General features: G+C 37.5%; 1 protein-coding gene across 1 annotated transcript; it reads right to left on the minus strand.

The window, feature by feature from the left end:
- Positions 1 to 217: 217 nt before the first annotated feature.
- On the minus strand, positions 218 to 14,989 carry LOC129058673 (phospholipid scramblase 1-like). Its single transcript, XM_063722428.1, is given in 7 exon segments — positions 218 to 699; positions 3,104 to 3,265; positions 5,990 to 6,006; positions 6,009 to 6,150; positions 8,651 to 8,799; positions 8,802 to 8,870; positions 14,824 to 14,989. Coding segments are annotated over 7 exon segments (807 nt in total). The 3' UTR covers positions 218 to 597.
- Between the last annotated feature and the right edge of the window lie 3,959 nt (positions 14,990 to 18,948).

Below are 18,948 nucleotides of genomic sequence, written 5' to 3' on the forward strand. Positions count from 1 at the left end.
TTATTTCCTATATTTTCCTTATTATTTGCTTTTAAATATTTAATATTATGAGGTTTTATGGGGTACAGAAATTTAAACTATTTAAATTTAGTAGTCTGTTACTTTATGATTTTCTTGCTTTGAAAGACCTGTTTTGTCTAGAGTCTAAGTATGGGTACTCTTTGTTTATTTTTGTTTGCTTAATGGTTCAATATCTCCCTCATTATGCTTCCTTGGATTTATTCTTTTTTTTTTTCTAACTTTATAGCTTTAGCTAATTAATTTAGCTTATTAAGTTTTCTCTTCTCTTCAATAATTGTTTATAGCTATAGAGTTTTGACATGTAATATTTTATTACATATTTTAAAGTATTTTAAACTTTTTGTTATGGCTTTTTAAAAAATAATTGTGTTATTTACATTCCTTTTTTTTGAGATGGAGTCTCGCTGTGTCGTCCAGGCTGGAGGGCAGTGGCGCGATCTCTGCTCACTGCAAGCTCTGCCTCCTGAGTTCATGCCATTCTCCTGCCTCAGTCTCCCGAGTAGCTGGGACTACAGGTGCCTGCCACCACGCCTGGCTAATTTTCTGTATTTTCAGCAGAGACAGTGTTTCACCGTGTTAGTCAGGATGGTCTCGATCTCTTGGCCTCGTGATCCACACGCCTCGGCCTCCCAAAGTGCTGGGATTACAGGCGTGAGCCACTGCGCCCGGCCTACATTTCTATATGTATAAAACATTTAAAAATATTTATTAACTTCTGATTGAGTCTCGTTTGCTCATACACTAAGGTCTAAATGATAATGATTCTCTGTAATTTGTTGAGACTTGCTTCTTGGCCCACTATTATATCAATTTTTGTAAACAATATTTATTTGAGAAAAATGTGTGTTATCTAATTGTTTGGTAAAAAGTTCAGCCGGGCACAGTGGCTCACGCCTGTTATCCCAGCACTTTGGGAGGCCGAGGCGGGCAGATCATGAGGTCAAGAGATTGAGACCATCCTGGCCAACATGGTGAAACTTCTTCTCTACTAAAACTACAAAAATTAGCTGGGCGTGGTGGCATGCGCTTGTAGTCCCAGCTACTGGGGAGGCTGAGGTAGGAGAATCACTTGAACCCGGAAGGCAGAGGTTGCAGTGAGCTGAGATTGTGCCACTGCACTCCAGCCTGGCAACAGAGACTCCGTCTCAAAAAAAAAAAAAAGTTCTAAATAAGACCATTAATCAAGCTTATTCATTTTGTTGTTCAAATTTTAAATAACTTTACTAATGTTCTGTCTCTTATATCTAGTATAAATGAAGAGATGTGAGTAAATTCCCCATTTTGATGATAGGTTTGTCATTCTAACTTTTTAACACTTGTCTCTATATTTTGAAGTTAATATTACATGCATACAAGTCTAGAATTATTACATCTTGTTTGAATAGAAGCTTTATCATCGTAGTTACCCATTTTGTTTCTACTTTTTGGAGTCTTAATATCTTTTTTTTTCCCCTGGTATTAATTTAGCTTCCCTAGCTTTCTTGTGGTTAGTATTTATCCATATTCTCTTTCTTTCAATTTTTTGGTCATTAATTTAGGTTTGTCTTTTTAAAAGAGACTACAGATACTTTAAAAATCCAATTTAACAATTTCTTTTCTTTTTTTTTTTTTTTGAGATGGAGTTTCACTCTTGTTGTCCAGGCTGGAGTGCAATGGTGCAATCTTGGCTCACCGCAACCTCTGCCTCCTGGGTTCAAGCGATTCTCCTGCCTCAGCCTCCCGAGTAGCTTGGATTACAGGCATGTTCCACCTGCTTGGCTAATTTTGTATTTTTAGTAGAGACGGGGTTTCTCCATGTTGGTCAGGCTGGTCTCCTGACCTCAGGTGATCCGCCTGCCTTGGCCTCCCAAAGTGCTGGGATTAAAGGCGTGAGCCACTGCTCCCAGCCCAATTTAACAATTTCTGTCTATCAACTGGTTATTACAGAAGGTTTACAAATAATGTCACTTTGTTAAATGTTGTTTTGTTATAATGTTGATGACAAAAATAATTAGTTTTATTCTATATCATTGTGCTTAAATTTGCAGTTTCTGAGAACCTATTGATGACTGATATGGTTTGGCTCTGTGTCTCCCCCCAAATCTTAACTTGAATTATAATCCCTATGTGTTGAGGCAGGGTCCTGTAATCCCCAAGTGGGGAAGGAGGGAAGTGATTGGATCATGGGGGCGGTTGCCCCCAGGCTGTTCTTGTGATAGCCAGTGAGTTCTCAGGAGATCTGATGATTTTATATGCATCTGGCATGTCCCGTGCTTGTACTCACTGTTTACTGCCGCCTTGTGGAAAAGGTGCCTGCTTCCCCTTCACTTTCCACCATAATTGTAAGTCTCCTGAAGCCTCCCTAGCTATGTGTAACTGTGAGTCAATTAAACCTCTTTCCTCTATAAATTACCCAGCTTCGGGTATTTCTTTATAGCAGTGCAAAAATGAACTAATACAATGACATTAAGTGAGGATTAGGAAAAAGGAACATAACCTTAGAGGGATCATCTAAAATTCAATAAAATTTAGGAGCAAATAAAATGCTAAACATATCTGTGATTTTGTTAGAAAAATAAAATAATAGCAAATATTTAGTTTCTGAATTTAAAAAGAAGCAAAACTAAAACACTAGTCAACAAAAGTATATAAGTTGTGAGAAAGAGATTAGAATTAAAATGTTTTTAAGGTCTTTGTATTGCTCAAGAGATAGAGCTAAATCAAATAATATCTATAGTTGCCAAATTAAAAATATATTACCATTTAAATAAAGTATAACAAGCATGTATTAATAAATTTTACATTGTAAGAGATAACTATAAGTCACACTGAATGAACCATATTTTTACTGTTTTCAGTGACAGTCTGATTTTTCATGAAGGCAAAGGATTTAAACCTGAATCATCATGTTTCCAGGGCACTCTAATTTTTGCTTCCTTTGCAATGTGAATACTGAATCCATGATGTCATTTGGGGACTGAGGATGACCAGAAAGGCACAATTTGCAGTTGATTCAGATGATTCAAGGAGAAATATTAGTAAAAGTGCAATGATAATCTCAGAAAATATAATTTTCAGCTAAATAGAGTAAAAATAGACTCACAATGAGGAAAGGTGCTCCAAGCATCAATGCTTTAATTTTAACATCAAGATCAAATGGAAACTGGATCCCAAATTTCTCACCATTGGTTAATACTCCCCTTACAAATCCAGAGTACTGTTTTGAAATCTTTCTAATAACCATTTCCTCATCCAGAGTCAATAACTAAAATTGAAAAATATATAATCTTAGGAGAAAAATCTATGAGATAAGAAGTTATTCCTGTACCAAATTTATTAATTATGACCTTGATAAGTTATAATCATACTGATCGTACCCAACAATTTACAAAATATGCAACATGGACACGTAATAGCCTGGTAAAATTTATAGGCAATTCCTATCTAAAAGTAGATTTTCAAATTGTATACAACTGATTATATCTATTTCTATGTCTATGTATACACACATATATACTTAATTCATATAATTTGCTTTAATTTGAGAATGAATTTCATTATAAAATGAAAACCACTAGCTTCTCAGCTCATTACACAGCTTCCCAACTCTTTCATAAGTGCTTTTATTTTCTGGTTCCCTTTACTTTTTCCTCATTTTTTTTTCTCTGTTACTTATCTAAACCTCCTAGAGCATCATTTCTCATACCAACTCATACTAATTCCTTCAGAATAAGAGATACTCATGTAAATATAAAACAACAAACCTGGGATGAATCATATTACCTGCCTTGTAATGAGGACCATAAGGGAAGGGTAGGGTGCTATCATGTAGTATAACTGGGAGCTAATGAGCAGACTACACAAATGGTAGGGGCATGGTTTTAGAGTAAGCTGCTTGGGGACAGCATCATTTAAGCTGAGACTTAGAGGACCAGAAGGAATTAGTGACAAGAGAAATAGGAAGACAGACAGAATTCCAGAGAAAGTTAACATGTGAAAAGGCCCCAAGTTAGGAAGGAGCATAGCTGGAGTGAAGTGAGGGAGTGGGCTAATGGCAGAAAATTAGTGGGACCAGAGAGGTTAGCAGGGCTGCTCATACACAGCCTTGTAAGTAGTGCTAAGGAATATGGGAAACGAGAAATATCAAAAGTGTTTTAAATATGCCCAAAGTTCTTCCTTCTTTTCAGAACTCTGAACCCACCATTTCCCCTTATTCTCAACAAAATATCTTATCTCTTATATTACAGAAAAAATAAAAGCTATGGAACAGGAATTCACACTCAGACACTAGCCCTACAAACAGAACGTATTCATACCAACGTTTCCTGCCTCCTTCCTGTTATGATGAATGGGCCATCTCCATATGAAGCTAATTCTCTACATGTGTCTCAGTCCCATACCAAATAAGAAACCGGGTTCATCAAGTATTCAGCCTCTGTCGTATCTCCATACTTTCTCTCATTTGGCTCTGTTCTTTTACAATCAAAGGGATAATGACATATTTTTCAGAAAAACACTTCCCCTTCTACCCTGTGCCTTCATCCAGCCAGAAACAGGATTAGGGTATTGCAGAGATGTAAGTAATACAAGTACATGGTCAGTTCCTTTCTTAACTTTTTGGCGTATTTCATAATAAAAATTTTTGTATTAATTTTAATTTTTTTAAAAAACAATGCAATGCATTCAGGTATCACTTACCTTTAATACTGAGATTTGTGTTGCTCCCTTAAATTTTGTACCTGAGATGAACACCTTAATTGCCTCACTCTAGTTCCGGCCCTGTAACTAGCTACTACTTTATCTCTTTCCTCTTACTCATAGCCAAAAGTATTAAAAGGATTGTCCACATTCATGGAAAAGATGACTTTCTTACAGAATCATGATTTCCCTTTCTTGCTCCTCTTACTTGGAGCTTACCCAAGAGTGCCAGCTTTAAAATTGTTTCACTTCAAACAGAAAAAATAGGAAGTGTTTTATATAACTTTGACAAAGTTTTGAAGATATTACAATGAGTAGGATTTGCTGTATTATACTCTGAAATATAAAATAATGTACAAAAAGCATTTTATTATTTGGTGTCAGTAGAAATGGCTTTGGATTCCAGAGTTTTATGCACAGTCTACTCTGTTGCTTTGGCTTTTAACTTAAAATAGAGTCCTATGTAGTCATATTATTACTTTCCAAACTAACCATATTATTAACAATTAATTTGTAATGTATTAAGTATATTTTACTTAATCAGTATATGCAGATGCCAGTAAGAATCAGAATCACTAAAATGAATTGACATAATTCTAAGAAAGGAAGGAAAATCAGGTAGTATTTTAGTTAGGCTGTATCCAAATTTCTTACTAGATATTTTAGATATTCAAACAAACAAACATGTTTTAGATGAAAGTTAGGGAAGTATGGCTTTTTGCACATCTACTATGATGTTAAACCAATACAATATTCTCTGTTGCTTAAGAATATTCAGGCTTAGATAAATATAACAAGTTATTTAATTTTATTAACTATATGAAGTATGTTTAGTAGCTAATTTCCCAAATTATTATCTGGATGTTGGCTATAATCTGAGAAGTAAATTAGTAAGCACAAAAAAATTTTTTTAAATTATACTGAGTTTCAAAGTTTTATAAAAAGCAGAAACTGCATTAATGAACATTAATATAACACATTATCAATAATTAGTACCAGATTAGGTCATTGTCCATTTAAATAAAGTTTAATTTTCTTTGTCAATATTCTTTGAGATATTAAATAACAAACTTTTGATACCTTTAAAACTTGCCTTATAAGCTACATAAACTTGTAGAGCTTTTAAATAAGGACACTGTGAATTAGTAATCCAATTTTTTTTAAAAATAGCAAATAGTTACAATATTTTCATAATAATATCTTTTATTTTTCTTTAATCATATTCATTAATTATATGTATTATAAAATCTAATAATTAATTTTAATATGATATTAAAACATTATTACTTACATTAAAATTTAGATCCTGAGACAGCTGAAGACCAACCATGGGCCTCTAATTTTCATTACCTCCTCCTTATTCTCATTTTTTATTTTGAACTTTGGCAAGAATGGATGAAAGTATTGATAAACATATCCAATTGTTTCACCAGGTGGAGCTTCAACTTTTAGCTACAAAAGATTGAAAATATAATATTGATCCAACCGGATATGTTAGACTTGTAAGTAACACTTTATTTAGTTCTGTACTACCTCTTAAATGAGCTTTTTGTATATTTTGACAGAACTTTCTGTATTTAAGGGATGCTTCATGTTTGAGAATAAACATAGAAGTGAGAAGACCAGGATTTAGATGTTAGAGCCCCCTTAGCTAAGATCTGACTTCACTGCTTACTAACTGCTTGAAATGTGAACAAATCACTAAAGTCTCTGAAATTTACTTTCCATTTGCAAAAGAGGGATAATAATAATTTCCTTTTTAGGCATGTGTGAGAATTACTTTTTAAATTGCCATGCCCATGAAATACAACGTAAACTCTAATCTCATCCAAAACTGCTTATTACTCAATATGTCAAGCACTTTCATAACTCTTTGCCATGGCAGATATAAATTTTGTCCCAATTTTTATTTAAAGCTCAGTTCATCAGACTCAACAGAGACTTGTTGAATAAATTATGGCATATCCATATAATGGGTTATTATGCTGCCATTTAAAGGAAAAAAGAAGTTCTAAACATTGATGTAATCCTCAAATTATACTGTTATGTGTTTAAAAAGTAGAAGAATATGCTACTAATTATGTTAAAACACACACACATATACACACAGCATAAACATGCTATATTTATGTAATACATTATACAAATATTCACAAAATAACTGTGGAAGAATACATAAGAAACTTAGTAGTTGTATCTAAAAAGGGATGTAGGAGACTTAGGAAGCAAGCATTTGAGAGAAATTGTTTCTCCTGAATATACTTCCATTATATTCTGTCCTTTTCTATTCTGAAAAGTAGAGAATTCTGACTTGACTTTCCTTTCCTTCCCTTCCTTCCTTTCTCTCTCCCTTTCTCTCCCATTCTCTCTTTTTCTTTCTTTCTTGCTTGCTTTCTTCTTTCTCCTTCTTTCCTCCTTCCTTCCTTCCTTCTTTCCTTCCTTTCCTTTCCTTTTTCTTACCACATATAAGTATTACCCATTAAAAGGTAAAGGAAGACTGCTAAGTCAATATGATGGTAATGGTGGTATGGTTTGTAAATCTCCCCAAAAACTCTCATGGAAAAGGACAGAGCAAGTATACTAGCAAAACAAAACAAAACCATTGTCAAATTCTTTAGGCAAAATTAGATGGAAAAACAAAGCCTCAAGCCTCAAAATATAAGTAGATGTAGTGAAACACGTGACAAGAACAAACTGTTTCTGAGATTTCCAGAATCCAGACAATAAATACATACATTCATAAATTTATACATACAAATAAAAAGCATACAGATGACAAAGGAAGAAGTAAAATCTGTATTTTCATATCTATAATTGTAGGAAACTTTAGGGAATCTATAAAAAAGCTACTAGAATTTAGAAGTAATTTTTGGCAAGGTCAGAGTAAAGTGTAAGTATAAACACAGCAATAATTTTCTATATACAATATACTATATACAAGCAACAAAAATGTAAAGTTTAAATAAAAAATACTATTTATAATTGTATCTAGAAATATAAAATAATTAAATTTATTTGTAATGTAATGTTTGTAAGATCTAAGTACTGAAAATGACTATTACTGGGAGTTATTAAAGAAGATCTAAATAGAAGGAGAAATATGCCATAGTCATTGAGCAGAAGATTCAATATTAATAAGATATCAGTTCTTTCAAATTAATCCATTGATTAAATACCCTCAATATCTCCGCACAATTTTTTAACATGATAGGTTTTTTTTGGTAAAATTTATATAAAAATGTGAAGGAAGTAAGAGAGCCAAAAAAGCTTTGACAAAAGCAAAACAAATTAAGAAGGTTTGTACTACCTGATATTAAGACTTACTCCACAGCTGGTATTATGCCAATACTATTTTGTCCTGACGATCCTAGCTCTGTGTGTGTATATATATTTGTATGTATATACATAGGTAGAATAACAGAAGAGAGTAGACTCTAGAAATATGTAAACATATACATTGACAATTCATTTTCAGAAATGTTGCCAAATCAATCCAGTAGAAAAAGAACAGTCTTTTACAAATGATGGTGTCTAAACAACTAAATATTAAAGTGGGAAAAAATGGATCGCAACACTTTCCTCACATGGATACAAAAATTAACTCAACATGGAAGTAGATTTAAATATAAATATAGAGTTTCTATAGGAAACATGAGATAGAGTCTTTGCCACTTTACAATAGGCAAAGATTTCTTAGGTCACAAAAAAGCCTTGGATGGATGCTTAGTTTAGAATAGAAGACATCTAAAGATTTTATGACCTTCATTGCCTGGAAAAAATGTGCAATGTTGTGGATGATTCTCACCCTATAGGTATGTGGTACAAAAATACAATTATCTCTCTAACGTTTTCCATTCCAGACAATTCTTTGCAGCCAATCCCAATGTTTAGACTTTATCATACTGTCCAGCATTGAGACTTTTTTGATATGATGGTATAAATATTCACTTACCTTTTGTAGGCAGCATCTACTCCAGCAACAGCTACATTTCAGAGCCTTATGCAGAGCAATAAGTACATCTCTACCTACATCATCACAAATTGTCATAGTAAAAGGCCTTGAAAATCCACAAAGGTGTCGAAAGAAGCAATTATTTCTCCTGCAAAATAAATTCTCTGTCCTTGATTGTTCAAGATTTCATATGTTTTACTAGTTTCAAATTTTCTGAGGACTAGAGAATAAAATAATTCATTAATTTGTTAGTAATACTGATGTAAGATGTATGTAAACAGGTATCAAATTATCTTCAAACAGGAAATTATATTGGATAATAAACTGCTTGAATTTAGTTAACTAACTTTAACTGGTATCTTAGTCTTCTTATGAAGAAAAATGAGAGATAAGCTAGGTAATCTCTGGCTCCATTTACTGCTAAAATTCTATGCAGAGCTTTTTGGTATCCTTTTCGAACTTTAAAGAAGTTGACCCATTACTATTATGTTTTAAGTTATATTAAATTTTATTCTTCATCTTTTCCTTATTATAGAATTTTAAAAAGATTTCATTAGAACTCCATTCTGGATAGTAGAAATAAAAAAATTGTACTTACACTAAATTGAGGGAAGTAGGAAATACTCTCATATATTATTTATATATGATAATAATCAAATTTACCCCTTTTGCAAGCAAATAAGAATATTATTATCTTTTGTTTTAATAATTTTACTTCTGTTATTATACAAACAAAACAATCCTAAAACTTAAAAAAAGAAAGTTTTAGGCATCAAATGTTCACTACTGCACTATTTAGAACAGAAAAAATAAAGTGAAAACAAAGAAAGTGTCCAATAAGAGGCAATACTTATTATCCCCTATTAAGGATTACTATGTAGCTCTTTAAAATGCTGGGTTTTTATAATAAAGAAAAAATAACATTAAGTAACTAAATATGAAAAATCGTGTGGACAATAATTAAAAGTGATTTTTTAAAAACTGTAACAAAATAATAATTTTAAAAACCTCTTCAGAGGAAATGTGTCAGTAGTTGTGCATGGATGACTTTTTTCTCTCACTGTTATTTTTGAAATGAGTATACACTTAATGAGTACATGTTAGTCTAACATACATTTTTTTTTTTTTTTGAGATGGAGTCTCGCTCTGTTGCCCAGGCTGGAGTGCAGTGGCGCAGTTTCAGCTCACTACAACCTCTGCCTCCTAGGTTCAGGTGATTCTCCTGCCTCAGCCTCCTGAGTAGCCAAGACTACAGGTGCATGCCACCATACCCAGCTAATTTTTTGGTATTTTTAGTAGAGATGCGGTTGCACCATATTGGCCAGGTTGGTCTTGAACTCCTGACCTAATGATCTGCCCACCTCACCTCCCAAAGTGCTGGGATTACAGGAATGAGCCACTGTGCCTAGCCTAAACATTCTGTTTTAATGCTAAACTCTGAAAGAGGTTGAGTATAGAATTTCTTCATTTTTAATGATTCTGCAGGCATTAAACATAATTATATTTCTATCCTGCGCCAACATATATAAAAGGTACACATTTTCATTTGATATTGAGGACTAAGTCATGATTCATAACTCATTAAAATAATATTTTCTAACTGCTTTAAAATCAATTTTTAAGTAGAAATTACATATGCATGGGACAAATTTTAAAAAAGCAAATGGGAGTATAAAATTAAAAATAATTTCTTCTTCCAGCCCTACCCTATCCCCATCCTTTTCCAATTTCATATGCATCCTTTCAGAGATATACAAAGCATATAAAAAACTTCACATATTGTAAACACACACACATATGCACACTCCTAACTGTATGCTCTACTTTGTAATTGTTGTTTATAGTTAGCGACATACTCTGAAAATATTCCCGGCATATCTGGAGAGCTGTCTAATTCTTTTAAATAACTCACGTTGTTAAATTACAGGAAAGTGTCTTCATTTAGAGTGGTAGTTCTCAAATTTAAGCCTGCATCAAGGTCACCTGGAGGGCTTTGTAAAGCAAATTATTGACCCCAACCTGTGGATTTTCTGAATCAACAATGGGTCTGTAATGGAGCTTGAGAACTTGCATTTCTAACATGTTCCCAGGTGATGCTGATGCTGCTGTTCCAGGGACCATATCTGGAGAGTCACCGGTTTGGAGAAATTGTTCCTTATTCAAGGATGTTTAGATTCCCAATATTTTTGCTATTTTTGTGACTTCTTAAATTATGAGTTACTGTGGCTATTTCCCTCCTTTGAATTTCCACAATTAGTTTTTACCTGTCTCATTATTTTTATGACACTATACTATATATTTTATTTAAGTATTGTCTTAGTTTATTTTGTGTCACTATAGCAGAATATCACACATTGAATAATTTATTTAAAAACCTGATTTATTTCTCACCGTTCTAGAGGCTTGGAAGTCCAAGGCTGAGGGGCTGACATCTGGTAAGGGCCTTCTTACTACATCATGTTAAATATGAATTCTAAATTTCTCTTCAAAGAATTAATATGTCAGTATGTTCAATTCTTTGCCTTCTACTTTTAAACTTAACTTCCTCGTAAAGCAACCTTTTCCTATTACCTGCTCCACCCTAAATCATTCTCCACCTTGACTCATTCCGATTACCTACTTCACCCTGACTCATTTCATAACCATTTTTCCCACCAAACCACTCACCCCGTCACTCTCTTTAAATTAGTCAATCGGAATTAGTTTAACCTATGAGTTCTAACCCTGGCCAATAGAAGAATGATACAGCAGTAGGGACCACATGTATCAGGGATAAGAACCCCTTTCCCTCCCTTGTCCAAGTGTGTGCTCACCATTGCTCCATCTGTAAGGGTGCACCCTTATATAGAAGTACCTTGCCTTGCTGAGAATTAAAAACAGAATTTTATATTTGAGTGCTATTTCTTTTGCAGCGCAAAACTTTATTTATAACAATCATAATATGATGGAAGGCATCATATGGTGAGTGAACATATAAGAGAAGGAAGGAAGGGGTCCAAACTCATCCTTTTATTAGGAATCCACTCCTTCAATAACAAGCATACTCCTGCCATAATGGCAACAATCTATGCATGTAGGAAAAGCCCTCAAGATCTAATCACTTATTAAAGGTCCCACATCACAACACTATTGCATTGAGAATTAAGTTTTCAGCACATGAAGTTCGGGGGATGCATTCAAACCACAGCATTCCACCTCTGGCCACCAAAATTTACATTCTTCTCACATGCAAAATATATTCATTCCACCCCAATAGCATCAAAGTCTTAACTCACTCGAGCATCAACTTAAATGGTCAACGTCTAGAGTCTCATCTGAATCAGACATTGGTGAGACTCCAGGAACAATTTGTCCCAAGGCAAATTCCTTTCCAGCTACTAGTCTATGAAATTAAGTTATCTACTTCCAAAATACAATGGTGGAATAGGCATAGAGCAAACATTTCCCTTTCAAAAGGAAGAAATAGGCAAAAAAAAAAAAAAAAAGGGTTAACTGGTTCCAGGTACATCCAAAGTCCAATAGGAAAAATAACATTAAGTCTTAAAGCAGAAGAATAATCTCCTTTGATTCTATGTCTTACATCCTGAACATACTCAGGGTGGAGATGTTTGACCCTTAAGGCCTCAGGCAACCCTATCCCTATGGCTTTACTGGTTTTGTTGTACTTGAGCGAGTTAGAGAAAATGCCACACTTTGAGATGAATTAAGAGTCCGTTTATTTAGCTGGCGGCCAAGAGATGGCTAACACTCAAAATTCTCTCAGCCCCGAAGAAGGGGCTAGATTTTCTTTTATACTTTGGTTTAGAAAGGGGAGGTGGAACTAGTTAAAACAATTTTACAGAAATAAAGTGGCAAAAAGTTAAAAGGATAAATGGTTACAGGAAAGTAAACAGTTCCAGGTGTAGGGGCTTTAAGACTATTACAAGGTGATAGACTCGGGGCTTTGGGTGTTATCAATCAGATGAATTCTTGGGAATTGCGGATATAACTTGCCACAGCATCTTATCAGTTAATTGCATTCTTGGATGTGCTGGGAGTCAGCTTGCACAAGTTAAGTCCTTGAGGAAGGGGCTGCCAGTGAAAGAGCCAAGATGAAGTCTGTCTGGCTCTCTTAGCTAAGGGAGAGTCAATTCAGGTGGAAACAAGGGTAGATGATTAAAGGAAAAGGGAGAGTCTAAAAACAGGGTTAGTAAAAACAAGGTTAGGCATTACATTCCCCACTTGTATTTTTGGGGAATCAAATCGTTGATTCCTCAGTTATAACCAGGGGGTTATATTGAGTCTTAAGATACGTAAGTTTGACAGAAGCTATGCATTGTTTCACAAATTAAGAAACTAATTTAATATAAAAGGCCTAAAAATTAGACTTAATAGTAGGATGGGTAGGGGTCTGGCCAACCTAGTGATTAGAGTAGCTAGCCATGAGTTCCAGTTGAACATGCTTTGATACCAGGGGATGTTATTTTCTCATTTTTGTTGGCGCTTATCTAGATTTTCTTGCACCTTTTAGAGTGTATTTTTTTATGACTAAGAATGGTGGAGGAACAGTTAAATCAACTTTGTCAGGGTGTTTCTGGAACATAGGGTCACCTAGATCAGTTAAAGGCCTGATTAGCTTGGGTGGGCTTCATGAGACCAGGATTTTTTTGGATGGTGAACAGTCTTAACATCAAATCTTGGGATATAAAATCTTAATCTCTATGATATGCTATAATACTATTGAGTTGAATTAGGGTCATGGACAGTTATAGTAAGAGGATTACAATTTTTTCTAGTACATAATTTAGGATGAGAAGCACGAGTTATGGAATGAAGATCCGGTTGATCTCTTAGAGTAGGCGGCTAAAGTTACACATGTCTAATCAGGGCAGAAAAACTGATAAGTATCTTGACAGCTAGCGTCAGGGTGATTTCCAGGACAGAGGTAAAAATCAACATTTTGGAGTCCTTTTTTCTGCACCTTTGGAGCTTCCACATCTAGTTTGGCTCCTGGAGCATCTAAATCCTGCTGCAAGGTCGACACTTCCTGCTCCTGGGAGTGGCAGATTGTGTTGTTCTTCATGGGTATGAGCTGGCTCTGGGAACAGTACACATAAATCAACTGCAAAGGAGACTTCCTTGGAGGTACTGGCCTTCTAAGTGGTGTTTGTAAATACATGTCCTGTTGTGAAAGAGGTGAGGAGAAAGGAGTAGGAAGGCGCAGAGGACATAACAGGCAAAAACAAACAATGAGGTAGATAAAAAGAATTAACCTAATGGCTTCACCTGACTTAGGTGCAGTTTTAAAGGGGCTTGACCTAGGCCTGGGGACCTATGTTTTTAGTTGGGCTCTGTTGGCCTTTTTGATGCAGGAGTGATGAATCTAAGCAGGAATACCATCCACCTTCAGAGCCGTTGGCGTTGTGAGGTTGATGGTGTGAGGTCTTTTCTAAGCAGGAGTGAGTCCTTGTTTCTGAAACTATTTAACAAACACTAGGTCTCTTGGCTGGAATGAATGGCAGGACCCCATCTGGTCAGGAATTGGATTGGGATGGGCTCCTCGAACAAGTGGCAGGATGATATCTTGTAGCTGTTGGGGAGACTGTAGGTACTGTAATAAATTAGCTTGAGATATTTCTGCTAATTGGGCATCTCTTAGCTTAGGCAAGATAGGCGGCGCCTTCCTATACATGATTTTAAAAGGTGAGAACCTAGCTTAGTAAGGGGTGTATCTTACTGTAAGTAGGGCTAAAAGAAGGAGACTTAAAAAATTAATCTTAAAAACCGGTGAAAATTAGGTAAGTGTTTTTTAGGGTGCAGTTTATGAGTTCTACCTACCTAGAGCTCTGGGGTCAATAGGCACAATGGAGCTTCCATTGAATGTTTAATGCCTTACTGACTGACTGAGCTATGGACAAGGTGAAGGCTGGTCTATTATCAGACCTTGTGGTAGCAGGCAGCCTATGTAGAGGGATGATTTCACTGAGTAAAAACTTAACTGCTGTGCTGGCAGTTTTGTTTTTGGTAGCAAATGCTTCTGTCTATCCAGAGAAGGTGTCTACTAGTACTAGAATGTATTCGTACCTAGCCTGATGTGGTTTTACTTCTGTAAAGTCAATTTCCCACTTTTCTTCTGGCAAGTTTTCTCAGAGATGGTGGCCTGGGCTGGGTTTAGGACCCTGCTTGGCATTTACCTGGGTGCAGGTTGTGCACTGGAGAGCTGCTTGATCTGTTAGGCTTTGAAGATGGGGGATTCTTCTTTGACTGCCTTTCTTGCTGAGGTGAGTAGCCTGTGCTCCTAGTAGATAGCTCCATGTACATGCACAGTAGCAAAGGCGTACCTGCTGTCAGTGTAAACATTAATACGTTTATCCTTACCTCATTGGAGAGCCTGAGTGAGGGTGATCAATTCAGCTTTTTGCGCTGAGGTGTTTGCTGGTAAAGCCTGAGCCTACAACACATCTGTCTCGTGGTAACAGCTGCACCGGCCTTTTGTACTCCTTGCTCGAGAAAGCTGCTACAGTCTGTGAACACAGTGGCGTCCGCTGTCTCTAGGGGCACATCTTGAAGGTCAGTCAGCCAGTTTTGGTGGTTTCTAACAGTTCTTGACAGTCATGGATAGTAGCTGGATTTAAACACCTTGTGGGAGAGAAAGTCAAAGGAGGCCGATCTAACAGTAAACTCTGATACTGCAGGATGTGAGCATTTGACATCCATTCACCAGAAGCACTTTGAAGTAAAGTCTCTACAGCATGAGGAGCTGTAAGAGTTAAATTTTGGCCTAGAGTCAACTTATCCTCTTGGACTAGGCTTGCTGCAGCTGCTACAGCTCGCAGACAACTTGGCCATCCAGAGGCCACAGGATCCAGTCTCTTAGATAAATAGGCCACTGGGCATCTCTAGGGTCTTAAAGTCTGGAGTCTCAAGCCTTTTTAGCAACTCCTTGGCTTTCGTGGACAAACAGGTGAAACGGCTTTGAGATATTAGGGAGGGCTAAAGCAGGGGTTTCAGTTAATGCGTTTTTCAGGTTTTGAAAAGTCTGTTCTTCTGTGTCTGTCCAAATTAACGGGCCATTTCTTCCTGCACCTCTTGGATAGCCACCATTTAGATTTTTGTTTGTCTTTTGAATACTTTATCAGCGGCCTTTTCAGCTGCCTGTGTTGCTTGTTGCTGTTTTTTTTTTTTTAAACTTTCGATTGTCAGAAACCTTTTGGGCTATTTCTAAAAGCTGACTGATATTCATTCAAGCAAATCCTTCTAGGTTTGGAGTTTTCTTTTAATATCTGGGGCTGCCTGAGCCACAAATGCCAAATTAAGAGCATGGCTATTTTCGGGGGCTGCCAGGAAAAAAGGGGTGTAAATCTGATAAGCCTCCTGGAGGCGCTGTAAAAACGCTCCTGGTGACTCATCGGGCCCTTGGACAACTTCGGTCATCTTAGACAAGTTTATGGGTTTCCAAGCAGCTCCCTTAATACCCGTGAGGAGACACTGGTGAAAATTATCTAAAGGTCTCCTTTGACTTAAGGAATTTGGGTCTCAGTTAGGCCAGGTAGAGGGAAAGACCTCCTCAAGGAGGTCTCTAGCTTCCTCCTCCGGTCTATTGGCTGACATGAGGAAGTACTTTTTGGCCTCTCTTCAGATATGTTTCCTCCCTTCAGAGGTGAAAAAGGGTTAAAAGGAGCTGTTGGCAATCATCCTAGGTGGGCCGGTGAGTCCGGAGTATGGACTCCATCAGAGAGATCAAAACCTGGGGCTTTTCAGAGAAAGGAGGATTATGGGTTTTCCAATTATACAAGTCAGAAGTAGAAAAAAGGGACATAAACCAAGAAGGGGGCTGAGCGCTCATCGCCTGGAGCGACTTGTGTCTCTCTCAGTGGTAGTAGAGGGGCTACTTCCTCTACAGTCGAGAGGCAATGGGTGGCGAGCCCACAGGGGATGTCATCGAGGAGACATGGGGTGACCCTAAGGGAGGAAGCTGGTTGTAAGGCGGTGGGACTGGGTGAGGGAGACTCTTCTCTTCTTCAGAGGGAGGCAGTACAGGCGGAGCTGAGCCGGCTGAGGGTCGAGGTGAAAACGCAGCCTTGCTCTGGAGGACTCTGGAGGTAGAATTATGAATGACACATGAGCGGAGCCATGGAGGGGGGCTTCTGACCAAACTCAACCATTGATTAATGTAGGGAAACTGATCAGGGTGGCCGGGAGTTGCGGTAACAACCCGCTACACAGCTTGAATAATTGTAGGATTCAATGACCGTTCAGGGGGCCACCTAACTCCTAACTTTGGCCATTCTATCTCGCAGAGTGTCTGGAGCTTGCCTTTTTTAAGGTGAACTCCATAATTCTCCAAAAAACCAAGAGAAAAATTCTGTAGCATACATTGGAGAGGGCTCCAACTCTTACAAGGCTGGGAGGAAGTGTTTCCTATTTTTATTATTATTTTTTAAAAGGCAATTTAACAGAATTTGAGCAGAGATATCAGATCCAACACGGACAGAAAAACTCACTCCCTGGGCGGCTGGGGTATTGGAAAAACAGAATTAACATAACCAGAAAGAACAGAAAAACTACAACAGCTAATACCACTTACCACATTACTGTAGCTTTAAGATTGAGAGAGGAGGACTAGAGGCCAGCCCGAGATCTCCTGGGTTGGTTGGATCTAGGCGTTCTCCCTTCTCATTTTCCTTCTAGACCTGTTCTCTAAATACCTTTGATGTCTCCACAACTCAAAGGCAAATAGCTCAAATTCAGCTTTTTTTTTTTTTTAAGGGTTCAAGGAGTGAGAGCAGAGCCAAGTCTTGGAGATGCTGAACTTGCTGTCACACCAGAAAACGAGATGTGTGGGGTAGGGGCCAGGGGCGAGGAGGAAAAGGACTACTTGGATCGTCCTTAAGATGAGAGAGTAGCCACAGACGAACAGAGTAGGAATCTAAATGAAGTAAAGCAGCATGGGCGTAGGATCCTTACACAGTGTTCTATTTAAGAGCATAGGAAAAGTTACAGAATGACAAAAGAGGTGAGCAAGGAAATCTGCAGTGTGGCTGTTTTGAACCTACCACTGGTTTAATTTAGAGGAGGTCCAATCACTTGGATGTGGGGTATGACAATCTAAATACCTACAACCTTCATGGTGCCAGAAATCCTAATCAGGTGAATGTTTTTCACACTCATTCCTGTAACAACACCTGACTTGCCTCTGGCAGAAAAGACAGGACTGTGGTGGCCAGCCTAAACGATTGATGAGAAATTTTACCTCTTGTGACAAAAAATCAGCACTAAGGACATTGAAGAAGTTTTTACCTAGACATCTTGGGCAATACTGACATCTTGACATACAAAACCTTGACAACCACTAAACAAGACAATAGACACCGAACAAAACAATAAACATAAAACAAACAATTGACCCTAGGGCATGTAAACAGTTATAACAGTTTTCCTGTTTATTTTTTATTAGGCAGACAAGGGGAGGGGGTCCCGTGATGGGATCATTCAGATGCCGGCCTGGCCGCTCCCCCTGAGGGGACTTGGGCTCCTCTTAGCATTGGCAGGCCGGTATAAATCCCCGGCTCAGATCAAGCTATGCCTGATGCTGCCTTAAGCCTTATGAGGTCGCCACGGAACCGCAGGTGAGGGCCCACTCAAACTCCGTAGCTTTCGCTATGGAGCTACAAACTGGAGGATAAGTGCAAGCCCTTTTCCTCCCCCATCCACACACCATTCACACAGAATTTATAACAGTTTTTTTTTTTTCTTTCCCGGAGATTCTCCAAGAAACCTGAACAAAAGAAGGATGAGAGATAGAAAAAGGGAGAGAGAGAGAGAGACCGGTCTGCCAGAAACTAAGGCTCAGTTCCCCAGCGTCCTGGAATGTGAACTAAGTCAAGGGAGGGCCCCTGTCGGGCCACTTCCCACCCAAACCAAAACACAAAGGCACTTACCAGAAAACCAAGGCTCAAACCTCTAGCGTCCTAGAATAAGGGGCTGAGTCAAAAGAGGGATGCCTTCATCAGGGCCGCTTCCCTCTTACCAGAATTGAAATGAAATCTGACCTATCTGACCCCGGGGTCAGAAGCTGAGGACTCAGATGTTGAATTTTAGGCCACCCACACGGTAGTCAATCCGCTCTCCTCCTGAAGACGGTCACTTTTCGGGGACCTGAAAATTCTTAGGTGGCGCTCCCCCTCTGAGCCAGCCATCCTTCCGGGGGAGCCTAGAGCAAGACCGGCTCTCACCTGGTGGCATTAATATCTCACTGGGGCCTCCAAATGTTGTACTTGAGTGAGTTAGAGAACACACCACACTTTGAGATGAATTGA

This window comes from Pongo abelii, chromosome 2, assembly GCF_028885655.2.
Source record: "Pongo abelii isolate AG06213 chromosome 2, NHGRI_mPonAbe1-v2.0_pri, whole genome shotgun sequence".
Lineage (NCBI taxonomy): Eukaryota > Metazoa > Chordata > Mammalia > Primates > Hominidae > Pongo > Pongo abelii.